Here is a 14,036-nt window from a genome sequence, read left to right as displayed (position 1 = left end):
TCCCAGAAAAAATCTGGGGTGGAGTTAGTATTTAGAACTGCAGGTTTTAGATATAGGAAAAAGAAAAGTATAAAAGATAATTCAGAAAGACAAAGATAAGAGAAAAAGATAATGCAAGGAGTAAAAGCTCTCAAAATTGGAATTTTGATAAATCAGTTGCAAATAACCCTGATGAATACCACTTCTTAATGGTTTATTTGAATAACAGATAAATAACTTAGTATAATGGTACACGGTATAGGCTCAATAAATGTTATCTGTTGTTATCACCAAATGACATTTAACCTCTGCGATGTCCCTATGTAGTTTATATTGTTTTCTTCATTTGCAATTATTTATGAACATCATGCTCAAGTCTACCTTACCTCATAGGAGCGCTCTTTTGATGACTCACCGGTGAAAAGAGCAAACATACTCTAGAATGTCAAGGTATATTAAAACTGTCACATGGCTCAGGTGAATTGCAGACACCTAATGTTGTTCAGTGACATATTCTCAAATTGAGAAAAGTTGCAAACATGGTCCAGTTGTGGGATATTAAAGTAAAGGGAGATGCCTTAAAACTGGAACTGGGCAAAATCTGTAATACTTTTTTAAAAAGAATATTATAAATTATAACTCTAGAAGTGTGAGCTTGCAGTGAGTCCACATCGAAATTTGATGAAAGATTTGAAGCCAATTGTGAGTAGTTGGTGTGGGACGGGAATACAGAAAGGAAAATACTAAGGTCCTTTAATAACAAATAATAATGCTCATTAGATACAATCCATGTTAAATATATTAACGATTTCAATATTCCAAAGTAATCTTATAGACATTGTTTCATGTCATCATCACCAGGATACTCTGGAGGACAGTGACAGCTATTATTTCGTCACTTTTACAGATGAGAAAATTCTCAGGGTGCTAAATACCTCATCTAAGATCATGGAGGTGATAAAGGAGAAAGGCAGGTCTTTAACTCAGGTTTTCTGACCATACCCATGCTTTTCCCCTCAGGTCTGTCGGATACCAGAGCCCTTGAGATCTTTTTTCATTATCCCAGCTGACAGGGGAGAGGAATTCTTTGTATCTCAGTTCTACAAAGTCAGGCATGATGTGCATGTGGGCAAGATCAGGCAGCATGGGCCAGAGGATCATACAGTTGGGTGAATTTTTAGCTTCAAGATAAGATATTATGAATGATAATATTAATAATTATTTGAATATGTGCCTGCCACTGTGTTGTTTTATGTATATTAGGTTATTTAATTGTCAAGTATTTTTATTCAATTATTGAATAATGAGGTTCAGAAACATGACTTAACTAACGCAAGTCATACAGCTAGATAGTGGCAGAACCAGAAGTTGATGCCAGATCTAACTTTAATGCCTACCTATAATGACTGTCACCTCAGAAAAAAATGCTCTAGAAATGGACTGGAGACCTTGACCACTATTTTTTATAAGATATGTATTACTGATTCTCAAATGCAGTTGGGTTTAAGGATAAGGGTAGAGCTAGAGGTTCACATTAGAATCTTGTGTGTATTTTTTTTAATATAAGTGAACTTTTTATTTTAGAATAGTTTCAGATTTATAGAAAAATTACAAACATAATAGAGAGCATTCCTGTATACCCCCTCCCACAGTTTCCCTTATGAACATTTTACATTAGTGTGGTATATTTATAAAGATTATGGGTGTTATTTTGAAAAAGCTCATTTGAATATTATAAAATAATTGTATATTCGAAAGCTTAAAAGTTTACATAATTCAGACAATAGTGAAGTTTAACAACATCCTCTCTTCTGATGAGGATTTACAGAAGATATAACTTTAGGAACTTCTAACTGGAGGAAGTGAGGGAAGGATATTCTACAAAGAGGTACATCAGAAACTCAGGGATGTAAATAGTGAAAATTTTCTAATATAAGGAAACAGCAGTTAAAAAGTGAAAAATAATGATTTTGATGTTCATCGGATTTTCAGCTCAGCACAAAGCTAAGGTGGTTGGATAATATAATGAATGCTGGAAACAGAATGTGAAAGGATTGAAAAACAACTTTAATGAAAATGCAAATTATTGTATTTAGATCTAAATATCAACTTTGTAAGAATAGGATGAGAAATGTGACTCAGCAGAAAAGGGTTTACAGCAATAGTTCTCAGCCTTGATTGCTCATTGGAACCACCTGGGAGGCTTTAAACACTTTGCATACCTTGCCCTACCCTTAGAGATTCTGATTGCATTGGTCTGGGGTGCAGGCTGATGGCTTTAAAAGCTCCCTAGGTGATTCTAATGTGCAGCCAAGATTCAAAGCCTCTAATTGAAAGGTTTTAGTTAATACAGTGGTTCTGATTCCATTAGACTGGAATGGGGCATTTATTTTTTTAAACAATCCCAGGTGATTCTAATGCGCATCCAGGGTTGCTGATAATCTCTGGGATATCAGAAAATTTAAAACAATAGTGATATTATTTCAAAAATCTGTTGCTCCTCTGCTAGCAGGAAATAGTAATAGAAGCATGGTGTCTAGGGACAGAAATTAATAATTCTCTACTTTTCCAACTAAAATAGTACACACCTGGTTGTGCCAAGTCTTAAGAGGCAGATTGACTAGTTGAATTCATCCAGTATGGCAAAGGCTAAACAATGTATCATCTCTGACACACAATTAGAAAATGGCATGATAGTTGGCTTTACATACTTTGAAAGTGTTGTTATGTGGAAGAATGATTAGACTTTTTTGGCCTGTGTGTTTTATAAAGGGTGGAAATTAAAAGGAGGAAAATTTCACTTCAATATGAAAACTAGCTTTCTACTAAAATGGACTTTCTGAATGCTACCATTGGAGTTATCCAGTTAGAAAATGTGTAGTATCAAATTACCAAAGGAGTAGATTTTAAGTGTTCTCACCACAAATAACTGATCAGTATGTGAGGTAATTGCATATGTTAATTATTTGACTTAACCATTCCAGAATGTATGTGTATTTCCAAACATCAAGTTGTACACCATAAATACATCCAATTTTTATTTGTGAATTAAATAAATAAATAAAAGCAACTGTGCAATATCTTCAGTAGGATCTCTGGAGCATTCCTGTTTATATGTATCTTCCAACTTTGAAGTACCTAGATTGCATTGTCCATGAAATCCAAGTCCATGTGCTGTGTTCCTTTTTCACACCAGCAACAGTGGCTCAGTGCTCCAAGCAGAGTTGGGCCTTAATAAACATTTATGGAATATATGAACGCTGAATTTACATGTCTGTATTTTATCTGTGAACCAAAGACTGTGTCTGAGATGCAGAGTGAAGATAGGCATTTGTACCAATTCAGATTTATTTTTAATCTTACTTAAGATATACAATTGTTGAGCCAAAGATTAATTATTTCGCCTCAAATTATATGATTATCACAATTTCTTATTTAACTTCTCAACTGTCTTGAAGATAGTTATGTAGAAATGCACACACACACACTCACACACACACATCATGAGCTTCACTCCATTCCATCACACCTTCCAGAGCACACCACCTCCATATCCAACCCCTCTCCCCCTTTTACAACCACCTTCTCTTTAAGATCACCCAGTGTTCAGCCCCAGTGACTGCAGCACGGCCTGGCTGTTCATTTCACTCCATCCATTGCTGCTATCCTCTGATCACCATGGCTAATCAAATGGCATGCCAGCCTGCACCAATCATTAAGATGACCCAAATTAACAGCCTGGCCATGTCACAGTACATTCATTCCACATATACAGACAGGGCCTAAGTGTGAGGCAGAAACCCAGATATGCTTATTTGTTTTTGCATTGTAACATGCATTATTGATTGTCATGAGCTGCTTTAGTGCTTTAAATCTGCAAATGAGAATCATCCGTCCCTTATTAGAGCCAGAATTGAGAACTGAGAGCAAAAGAGAACATGTATATGCCTTTTTTAACCATAATTTTTTATTTGTTATTTTCCTTCACAGTTGTGTTGTAAAAGATTTTAGCTCAAGACATTCCCTGGCATCTCACTTAGAAGGGATACTTAACCAAAATAGTTTTGTATTCTGAAAAGAGAAAGAAGTCTTCCCTAGCCAGGTGAAGAATGTAGTGCATGCTCTGAATTGTGAGATCGTAGAGGGAATTTTGTAATCCAATTTCCTAGCGTATACCGGTCAGTAAAGCTCAGTTCTTAACAACTCACAGGCAGCCTTATCTTAATCACAGTTGCAGTTGTTGGCACCTTGCGGTGCCTGGTGTAAATTTTATCTCAAAATATTTGCGTTCTTGATGGCCATTTTTCGACAATGCATTCTAATAATTAGAGTCCTATTACCTGCTAAATGTTAGTATAAATTAACAATCCATTATACACAATAAGTTTTATAAAACATTTACAGATAGAGATCTTCTTTAATTAAAATTAACTTCCATGTGAAAGCCAAGTGCATTAATGACTCACAATGACCTTTTATTACCTGCAGTCCCCTGTTTTGGCTGGATGATTGACAGCTTGCTGTTTGGCTACCATGTTGAATTTCAGCTGACAAGACTTTTCATTTTAACTCAATTTGCCCGCCTATCACAAGCTGGTGGCAGGCCAGACCCAAGTCACCCAGCTTTGCCTCAGCAGCTTGCTCTAGTTCTCATTAGTACGCATTTATTCAGTGGAAATTGGAAGACAAATGCTTGAAGGCATGTGAACTAAGTATAGCAAATTAGGTTTAAAGACTGAATATTTATAAGTATATGGAAAGTTTTTTTTTTAATTCTAGAGCGAATTGAGAACTGAGTGCTAGCTTTGGTATAAAAGAAATTAAGATAGAAGGGGGAAGATTCTAAGAATAACAATACTATAAGCTTTTTCTTTCCATTTTGGAAACATGTAAAATCTCTCTGACAACACCTTATCAAATAAAAACCTGGCTTCTCTTTCATGGAGTGCTTGCACAAAGAAGTTTAGCACCTCATGTGTGAGAAGGGGGAAAAAATGAGGGTCATGTTCATTTGTTGCTTGGTTATCCCTTGGTATGCTTTAAATTGCCTTGTTTGTTCGGCACTAGCACAGAAACAGATGTTGCTCTACCGTGCAGGATAATTTACTGTACCTCCTGGTGCAGCATGGAAGTCCTCCCAGGGCCCAGCTGGTCTGTCAGTGGCACTGGCTGGTGTCTGCTCAACTATGACAACTACAAGTAGAGGCTGCAATTTTTTTTATTGTGCAGTTGTCATTCTTCTCAACGTATAGCTCTGCCTGCATTTGTACTGGGGCTGGTGGAAAAGCTGCTGGCTTTTGTGTCTGGATGTTATTCTGCAGAGCCATGTAAGCTCTACTCTCCATTGTTGATAATAACGCAACTCATTACTTTTGTCGTCTAATGATTATCGGCATGATCGCTCAGAGCGAGAGCCAACCTCATCTCGCACACATAACTGGTACTGGAAGGTAAAACAGATTTGTCACTTACGATCTGACCGCTAAGCCACACTTTGCGCTCCATTATTGTGATTAACTTCTACATAAGATATGCTTGCCCAATTGTCATTTGTGATACTGCGGTGGGCGCAAGCTGCCATGCTTCCCGAGAGCACATCAGCCAATCAGATTTGACCATGTTATTCGGACTGTTACATGCCTGCTCTGTCACAGCAGCCATCCCACAATTATTTTGCTTTTGTGTTTCTTCTTCCCACACCCCTACTGGACTTGGGTGAACAGCATTGCTACATATGTCAGCTACCATTTCACACCACAAGCTAAAATGATGCTGTGCTATTGTTGCTCCAACAGAGCCAGCAGCAGTACATGGGAGGCCGACCCTTGCTTTTCACCACAGAAACGTTGGTCCTTAGTGCCCTGCCAGCTGAAATCCATCGTGTCAGGTGCCTTGTGGCTATCTGCAGTAGACCCCATGCTCCAAAACCAAAGTTCTTTTCTGGCCTCATCACCAACAAACCGATTTGACTCTGCCTGATTATAATAACGAAGGCAGTCCAAGAGAATATGCACTGCCTCACTGTACGTCACATTGAATCACCACACTGGCCACACAAAGCTGACCGCAGCCTCATTTCTTTAGACAAATGCATGCTTAAGGAAAAACCTCCTGGGAGAAAGCACCCAAAGCTACTTGATAGCCTTATGCAGGCTGTGTATAGATTTAAATTTTACTGAAATAACATTTATTTTTGGCTGATGCAAGCCCTCACGGATGGGCCTGCCTTTAATAATCTAATAATTGAGTACTTTGTGTTTCAGAGCTTTACCGAACACTGAGAAACTGGGCTCTGTGTGTGTGTGTGTGTGTGTGTGTGTGTGTGTGATTTCTAAATTGCAAGTCATAAACACGACCATTTGTTATCATGTGAAGGGGGAAAAAACTCCATTTGGGGCTTTTTTTTCACATTGCTGATTAGAGAGAATCAAGCTTTATATTCTAGGACCCATTCACGCTGGTGGAAACATAGTCAGTTTTGATTATGAAGGGAGAGATGCAGACCTAGACAGGAGCTACACGCTGATATGCATGCTATCAGAATGATTTATGCAAATTATGCATATTATTCCCAAAGGAATTCCTCCTCAAACTGCCAGGATAAATTGCCGGAAATTAGCCATAAAATCTGTCGTGCTAGGAGCAAAAGGTGAAGGCCATTGGGAAAGCAAGGACATTCGGCTTCTGGAATCTTCCAGGATATGATGGTGCCTGTTATTCTCCCTGGATGCTGAGGAAAATGTGGTTTTCTTCTGAATCCTCTAAAAATGTTTTCCTTTTTAAAATTATCCAGCAAATGTTGACTCACATTTTATTTACAGCTAGCATAAAAGAAATTAAGTGTTAAGCTGTCTCAGAAAGCACTACTACAATTACTTTACTATTAACTGCCTAAGTGGTTATTAAATGGCTAAGCCTCGCTTTAAAGCATCAGAGTTCTAAAGGTTTGTGGAATGACTCACCAGCTGTGTATTTTAACTGGGATATGGTTTTAATTTCAAACATGTATACCCATAACACAACATTCCTCTCTAGCAGGATCATCCTCTCCTACAAAATCTTAATGACTTTCTGCCCAGGTACAACACTGATGCCTTCTACCTGTAAGATGCCCCTAAGCCTTGCTGGAACCAGACCACCGCCCCTGCTCACATCCTGTGCAAAGCCACCCTTGGCTCCCTCTTGGTGCTCAATGTATGTGATGAAGAAACAGTATCCTTTTCAATCAACGCTATTAGTCATGAGCTTTTATTGCAAACTGAGAGCACTTTTCAGGAACAGCCCTATCTTAATAAGCTATCTTTTTCCTTCAGAAAGCACCATTTTTGAAGCTTTACGACTGTCTTCATATTCAACCACCATTCGTTTTGTTGAGGAGGATTTGACTCTCAGTGCAGAGACCGGGGACTACTGTGTGCGAAAGGGAGACTTGGTAGCCATCTTTCCTCCAATCCTACATGGTGACCCTGAAATCTTTGAAGCTCCAGAGGTAAGTAAACATCAAGCCTATAATTGCTACTTCTTAGATCCTGCAGGCACATTCCTCTTCCATCCCTCTCTCTTCCTTTTGCCACTTTGTTCCAGAAGAGGAAACAGACAGCTTGATGGCTTCTGTTTTTCCTCCTGATAAGAAAGCTTTCCTCTTTACTAAAGTGTTCCCTAAGGATATCTTTGAAAGGTTTCATGATCTATAAAGAGAAATATAGCGATGAGACTAAATGCTAGTTGCTTCAAATGAAATGGACATTGCGCCTTGGCCACTATTACATTTTGGCCAAAATTGTATTTTGCTTGGTGGAGAATTACTGAAAACCATGGAGGGCTAGCTAAGGTGGCTTAGAGAATAAATGATGATAACTATTTTGCTAAGTGTTTCCAAAGTGAGGTTGACTGTTCCAAAGTCAGATAGTATCATTGCTGTAGTTAAGCCCATATACTTTTCCACCTCTTACAAAAGGTATGTGCCCCTTCTTGATCAATTAGTATGGCATTATGAACTTTGAGATTGTAAAGCTGCTGCTCATGGGTGAAGCTCTGAGGGTAATTGTGTCATCTCCTTGTGTTTTTTTCTGAAGCTGGAGTTAATGAATATCAAAGACTGGAAATTAATCCACCCTGGTTCATCCCTTAATACCACTTCAGAGATTCACCACCTGCATGCAAATTGAATGCAGTTCTATTCTGCCTGTGTTTTTCAGGAAGTAATGTTGCTGCAGCAGTTTTTGTGTGTAAAATGCCTTTTTTTCAAAGGGAAGCTTTGCTGCTCTTTTTGAGGAATTCATAGGTGGACCACCTCTAAATCTAGTTGCTAAGTTAGATGTTTTGCATCCAGGCTGAATTACAATGTTGTTGAATTTTGAAAATTAACAAGAAGAGAGCAGATTCAAATACAATTAGAAAATTTGCATTTATTTCAGCAGCAAAGGTGAATGACTTAAGTGTGGGGGAGTGTACATGTAGTTTCTGTGTGTTTCAGAAGGAGGGGGCATTGTGTGAATGACAATAACAAATAGGTTGTAGAGTATTAGCAAGTGAAGGAACATTCTGCAAACAACAAGCTTTATCTCCACTTTTGTAAATATCGGAGGACAAAATTATATACATAAATGGATATTCAATAAACAGGGCAAATGAATAGCCAATATCCAATATCTGGAAAATATTTTTAATTTTTATTTTTATCTACAATTATGCATTTATTTAACTTCAACTTACTATTTTCATTATGTGATTATTCCACTAGTCATTAAGTTTATTATTCATATCATGATGGTAAAATTAACGTTAGTGTTATCAAGAAACAATAAATGTTTACCAGATTACCCCTGTCTTTATATCACTATGCTTTGGACTCCTCTTATTTCCTACCCTCATGATGGAAAATACCTTGATTTAGACTTTTAGGAACTTAAAACTAAAAGTTAAAAATCAAAAGTATGCTAATTTATATTTTTTTCTTTTGGAATACTCAATAGCAATGCCCAGACTTTACATAATAAATCAAATAGTAATCAGAAGGGCTTGCCTCATACAAAATCTGTGGCAGAACAAAATTGCAATATTGTGAATACTGATTTAGCATCATTAGAGTAGCTTTAACTTGAGTTGATGAACGCTTTCTATTATTTACTAGATTTAACATTAGCCAATTATGCCTGACTAATTTTAAAATAAACTAGCTAATTTATTGTCACACATTGTTTCCTTGAAATTAGTTGGAGAATGCTGATAATTCCTGGCACAGAAAAAAAATGATATAGCTCAGAACCAGTTTTATAGAACTTGGGAAGGTCTTATTCATTCTATAAACATTTTCTGAGTGACTACCACTCTCAGACATATCGATTATTCCTTTGTTTCTTAACAACTTCATATGGCAATAAGTAGATGCTATAGATGTCCTTAAAATAGATGCCCATCCCAAGCCACCATATACTGACAGTAAAGAAAAGGAGATAGTTCTAGAAAAGTCTACCATGAGCCATTTGTTGCTGAGAGCATGGTTCAGGAGCTCATCAGAGACACATTCATCACTACCTGCCTTTTGTATCCAACACACCTTGAATGAGAAAACCAAGCCTCAGATGTTGATTACAGGCAATAGGTGTTAGGCCAAAAATATAAGGAAGGCAGATACAGGGATAATTATTCCTGGAAGACAGAGAGACAAAAGCCTCAGCAGAACATAGATTCTCCCAGCCCAACAAGGCATGGTTTCAGAATTTCCAAGCTCCAAAAGACTCTAAAATTTGGCATTCCAAAGACAGGCCATGGTCTTCCATCATACTTGAGAGCTATTGGATCTGCATCTCCCTATTCCTGGAATGCCCCTTCTTATTTGTGCACCCAGCAGGCTCCAGATTACTCCACAGGAATCACCTAATCACCTCTTCGTTGACAGTGTGCCTGATTTCCACCTCATTCCTCAGAGAATTTGCCATTGCTCACACTGTGGCCTGTGTGTACCCTTGTTGTAGGGTATAACACACAGTATTTTGCAATTATTTATTTACTTGTCCTTGCTTTCATATGCTGTAAGCTCTAGAAGAGGAAGGACTATGTCATTCCCATCTCTGTATTATCAGTGTCTAGCACACAGGAGGCTGTACACATAAGTTGAATAAATAAGGGGATGCTTGGATAGATAAATGTACTTAAAGTGAAAATATGCTTCAGTTATAATTTTAAATCAGGACAGATATTGCACATTAACATATGTACTGGGCCTAAATAGATCAAATAAAGAAGTGATTTGTGTATAAATATAGCAATAGTATTGGGAGTGTTAAGTACTGTGGCAAAAGGAGATGCCAGGAGACATCTAAATAGGACCGCTGGCTACTTCTGAACTAGCCTTCAGCTCTTGCAAGCATTTAGACCTAGTTTGGTGAAGTCATTTTGATTTTTTATTTAAAAGAACCTGAAAAAATAGACTTTTGGGTGAAGTTCTGAATTTTTAAATATTTGGAAAAATGAAGTTTAAAATACAATATGGGATAAATAAAAGGTGTTTTGGGACTCAATTGAGCCTATAAGCTGCCAACATGTACCCTCTATATTAGGAATTATTCTTTCCCTGAATATTGGTTGCTTAACTTATTGTAATGTTAGCCATTCAGGTGGCTCAGTAGTAAATAGTGATGATTTCTTTTCAGCCACACAAGATACAGAACTGGAGCTATATAGAAGCTCCATAGAGAAGACCAAATCTAAATCTGTTCATTGGCTTTCCTAGGTCCAGAGGTGCTGAGGGATAAAGGGAGACGTGGTGACATTGTGGGGCTCATAGGGAGAAAAGATCAGACATTTAAGGTGGCAATGCATTATATAACCATGTAGGTAAAGAAACATGGTGAAATAACAATGTAATTCCAAAGCCTTTGGAAGATCCCCCAAAAGCTCTGAAGATGAAAGATCTTCTTTGTTTAACCTAATGCAATTCTGCCCTATCTACTTCTTAGAGTTGTAGAGATAATAAAATGATTAAAAAATTTGAAAGCCCTTGAAAAAAGTCTAAATCACTAAAAGAATTGTGGTACCAATTATTATTTTGATTATTGCCACTGTTCTTAGTATGACATGACAGATGAGGAGGTACTCTCAATAATTTTTTATCTGTATTGCCAAATGGAATAGAGATTGTGCAACTAGTAGACTTAAAGGAAACAAACACATATCAATTATTTACTATCTAGAAATCACTTTGATGGGTATAGTGAGTGATAAAGAAATAAAAAGGCCCCTTCCCCTACAAGCTTGCTGTATAGGGACTCACATAGCTAATTTCTCATAGTCAGGTGCTTCCTATTGAGAAAAGGTTTTTGCCATACCAACAAATTCACAATTCTACTTACCACATTGGAACTATCAGTGTGCTGGTAAACCAGGGCTCTGAGCCCTGATTTGTAGTATTTGTCAATTTTCATGGTATAAACTACCCCCTTGGCCAATTTCATGTTACTAATGTGAAGACCCTAAACACAGAGTCAGGAAGAGATGTGCACACTCTGACAAGCTGGTCAAACTGTCTGCAGCACACTGCCAATTTGAACCCAAGTCATGAAGATAAAAAGGGACTTCTGTACTCTGCCATCTTGCCTCCAGGGGCAACAGTGTAGCCCCTTAGCCATCCATTCAAAACACTGACTTTTTTTTATTATAAGAAAATCATATCTTTTGTCTAATTTATATTCCCATACCCAAAATTATGAATTGAGTGGATTCAAGACATGATCCTATTGTGTGTCACCTACTTCAGCAAGACCATGTTTTATGCCTTGTAACTTCAATGCTTTACATACAGGAAGTGCTCCAAAAAAATTTGTTGAACTGAACTAAACATAGTGTTTGGAGAACACAAATTAGGGTGTTATGCAATCTTCCTTTGTCACGAATACCAAAATCTTTTCTCTATCCAGAAAATTGTGTCCTCTATCCAAACTTGATTTCTAGCGCTTCAATATTATGCAATTTTCTACTATTTGTAAACACTGAATATTCATCAACTCATCATACTCTACATATTTATTTACTCATTCAATATCTATGTTTTCTTCAAAAGCTTGAAAATGGTTTTAAAATATACTTTTTTCTCATGTATTTATTCATTAATTCAACAAACATATATGGAACCTCTACTATGGGAATAGCATTGTGTTGAAGGCTTTACACATACAGAGATAAATAAGAAAATGTGATAGCTCCAAACTCCTAGGCTCTACCATCTCCTGAAGGTTAGCTCTGTCTTTAGCTTGGTAGCAGTTCCAGACATCATAGTCACACATGATGAGGTCCAGAGGAGGAAAGGTAATCAACCATTTCTTTTTGTTTTATTTTCTTCACAAAAAGGGGACTTCTCCTAGATGTCCCCATAGATTTTCCCTTGTAGCACTGACCAGATTGTTTCACAATTCTATCCCAAACCAGTCAGAGACCCGAACAGTGCGATTACCAAGATTAGTGCCTAGACACATTTTATCCAGAAGAACAATGTTGAGGAGTCAACTGCAACTATCATTAGAGGAACAATGGGGAACTTCTGTGTCTTATACCTTCTCTTGTGATTTTTCTATTCTCATCCATTTAATTGACTGTCTTTAATTGTGAAGCACCATGCTTATTATGGTCGCTGTAAAGAATTTCAATCAGCTCGATGAATTCCAAGATTAAGTTTTTCCAAATGAATGGATACATCTTGAGCTTCCTGTATGTTTGTTCTGTGTCACTGTGACCCCAGAATCTCAGTGGTGAAATTATTATACCTGCTCCCTTTTTAGCTAAAACAAAACTATATCCCTAGCAGCTGACACAGGCCCTTCTTAACATTGGTTCTTGCTTAGGTTTTCCATGCCTAGGCAATAGGGCAAATTGCAAATAAATTTTAACTCAAAAATATATTTATGCTCCTGCGCCCTTTGAACTTGGTGGTGGTCACAGAGCTAAAGACAGCGTCCATTTCCATTTTAGTTTCATAAAATAAACAACCGAATAGGAATTTCTAAGATGTTTACTATGAGAAAATTGAATAGAATGTCATGGAAACTAGAGGGATGGTGTTACTCGTTGAGTAGAAATTTGAGAGCACTGAATATAAACACTAGCTGAAGGTCATGGGTTAGGAGCACTCCTGCATCATGTGTTGACCATGGGCCTCTCGGAGGTTAGCACATTCATTTTCACAAAGAGGAACCTGAAAACCACGGTGATTTCTAGCTTATGTATGATATCAAGACACTAAAAAGTCATAATCCAAGCTAAGTTTTCATTTTGCATTTGCTGGCTTAACTAGTGGGGCTACAGTGAGAGGCTTCCTAACAAATCATATCATAGCAAAGCTCACTTAAACTGATTTGGGTTAGGCAGGGAGCTCTTGGATAGAGGGCCAATCTCCTCAGATTGGTCAGCATGAAGGAGGAAGCAGCAGGACTAAGCTCAGGCAAGCAGGCCTGAGTCCCAGGAATGGAAGAAGTTCACCAGGAGAGAGTTATATTTAGTAACTCTATCTCCAGTGACCCTGTATGTCAACAAAGGGTGTCCTTGTTCATTGAGCATTGATTAGATACTGTTTGGATACATCCCAGAACTATGGTGAAATACGCATTTTAAAGGGCTCAAAATATTTATCAGGAATTGAGCAGTTATAAAAATGCAGATAAATTTTGCCATCATCATTGCATCCACTTGCAAGTCGGAAGGAAATGGGAACTACTTAGAATTTTTCTAAGCTCAACTACTCTTCAAAATAAGTATTCTACATGAATAAGGACAAACCCAATACTTTTAAAGGAAATGGTTCACTGTCCTTAACAACACTGGCTTTGAGTGAGAAAATTAAATCATTTGTGATGAATTCAGAATCTATCCACATATTGCAAGGTTTTCACCTTAACCTGAAATGCTTTGGATCTGACCTACTTTTTTGCATTTGACTTCATGTAGTTCATATCAAAGTTGTATGTGAGCAAGTCTAATGTTAATGAGCACCAACTACAGGAAATACTTGGTCGTTTCCATGCAAGCCACAGACATTAATTTAATCAATGGCTTAATTCACCATA

At 37.5% G+C, this 14,036-nt stretch overlaps 1 protein-coding gene across 5 annotated transcripts in view; it reads left to right on the top strand.

Annotated features, from left to right (window-relative positions):
- Positions 1-14,036, top strand: part of CYP7B1 (cytochrome P450 family 7 subfamily B member 1) — a 202,262-nt gene that overhangs the window by 181,329 nt on the left and 6,897 nt on the right. For all 5 annotated transcript variants that reach the window (XM_073998859.1, XM_005563430.4, XM_065519292.2 and 2 more), the window contains one exon: positions 7,293-7,468. In XM_073998859.1, coding sequence (XP_073854960.1) covers positions 7,293-7,468 — 176 coding nt within the window. The remainder of the gene's footprint in view (positions 1-7,292; positions 7,469-14,036) is intronic.

Source organism: Macaca fascicularis, chromosome 8 (genome assembly GCF_037993035.2).
Source record: "Macaca fascicularis isolate 582-1 chromosome 8, T2T-MFA8v1.1".
In the NCBI taxonomy this organism is placed as follows: domain Eukaryota; kingdom Metazoa; phylum Chordata; class Mammalia; order Primates; family Cercopithecidae; genus Macaca; species Macaca fascicularis.
The sequence above is the reverse complement of the archived record's forward strand: the minus strand, read 5'-3'. Positions and strand labels throughout refer to the sequence as shown.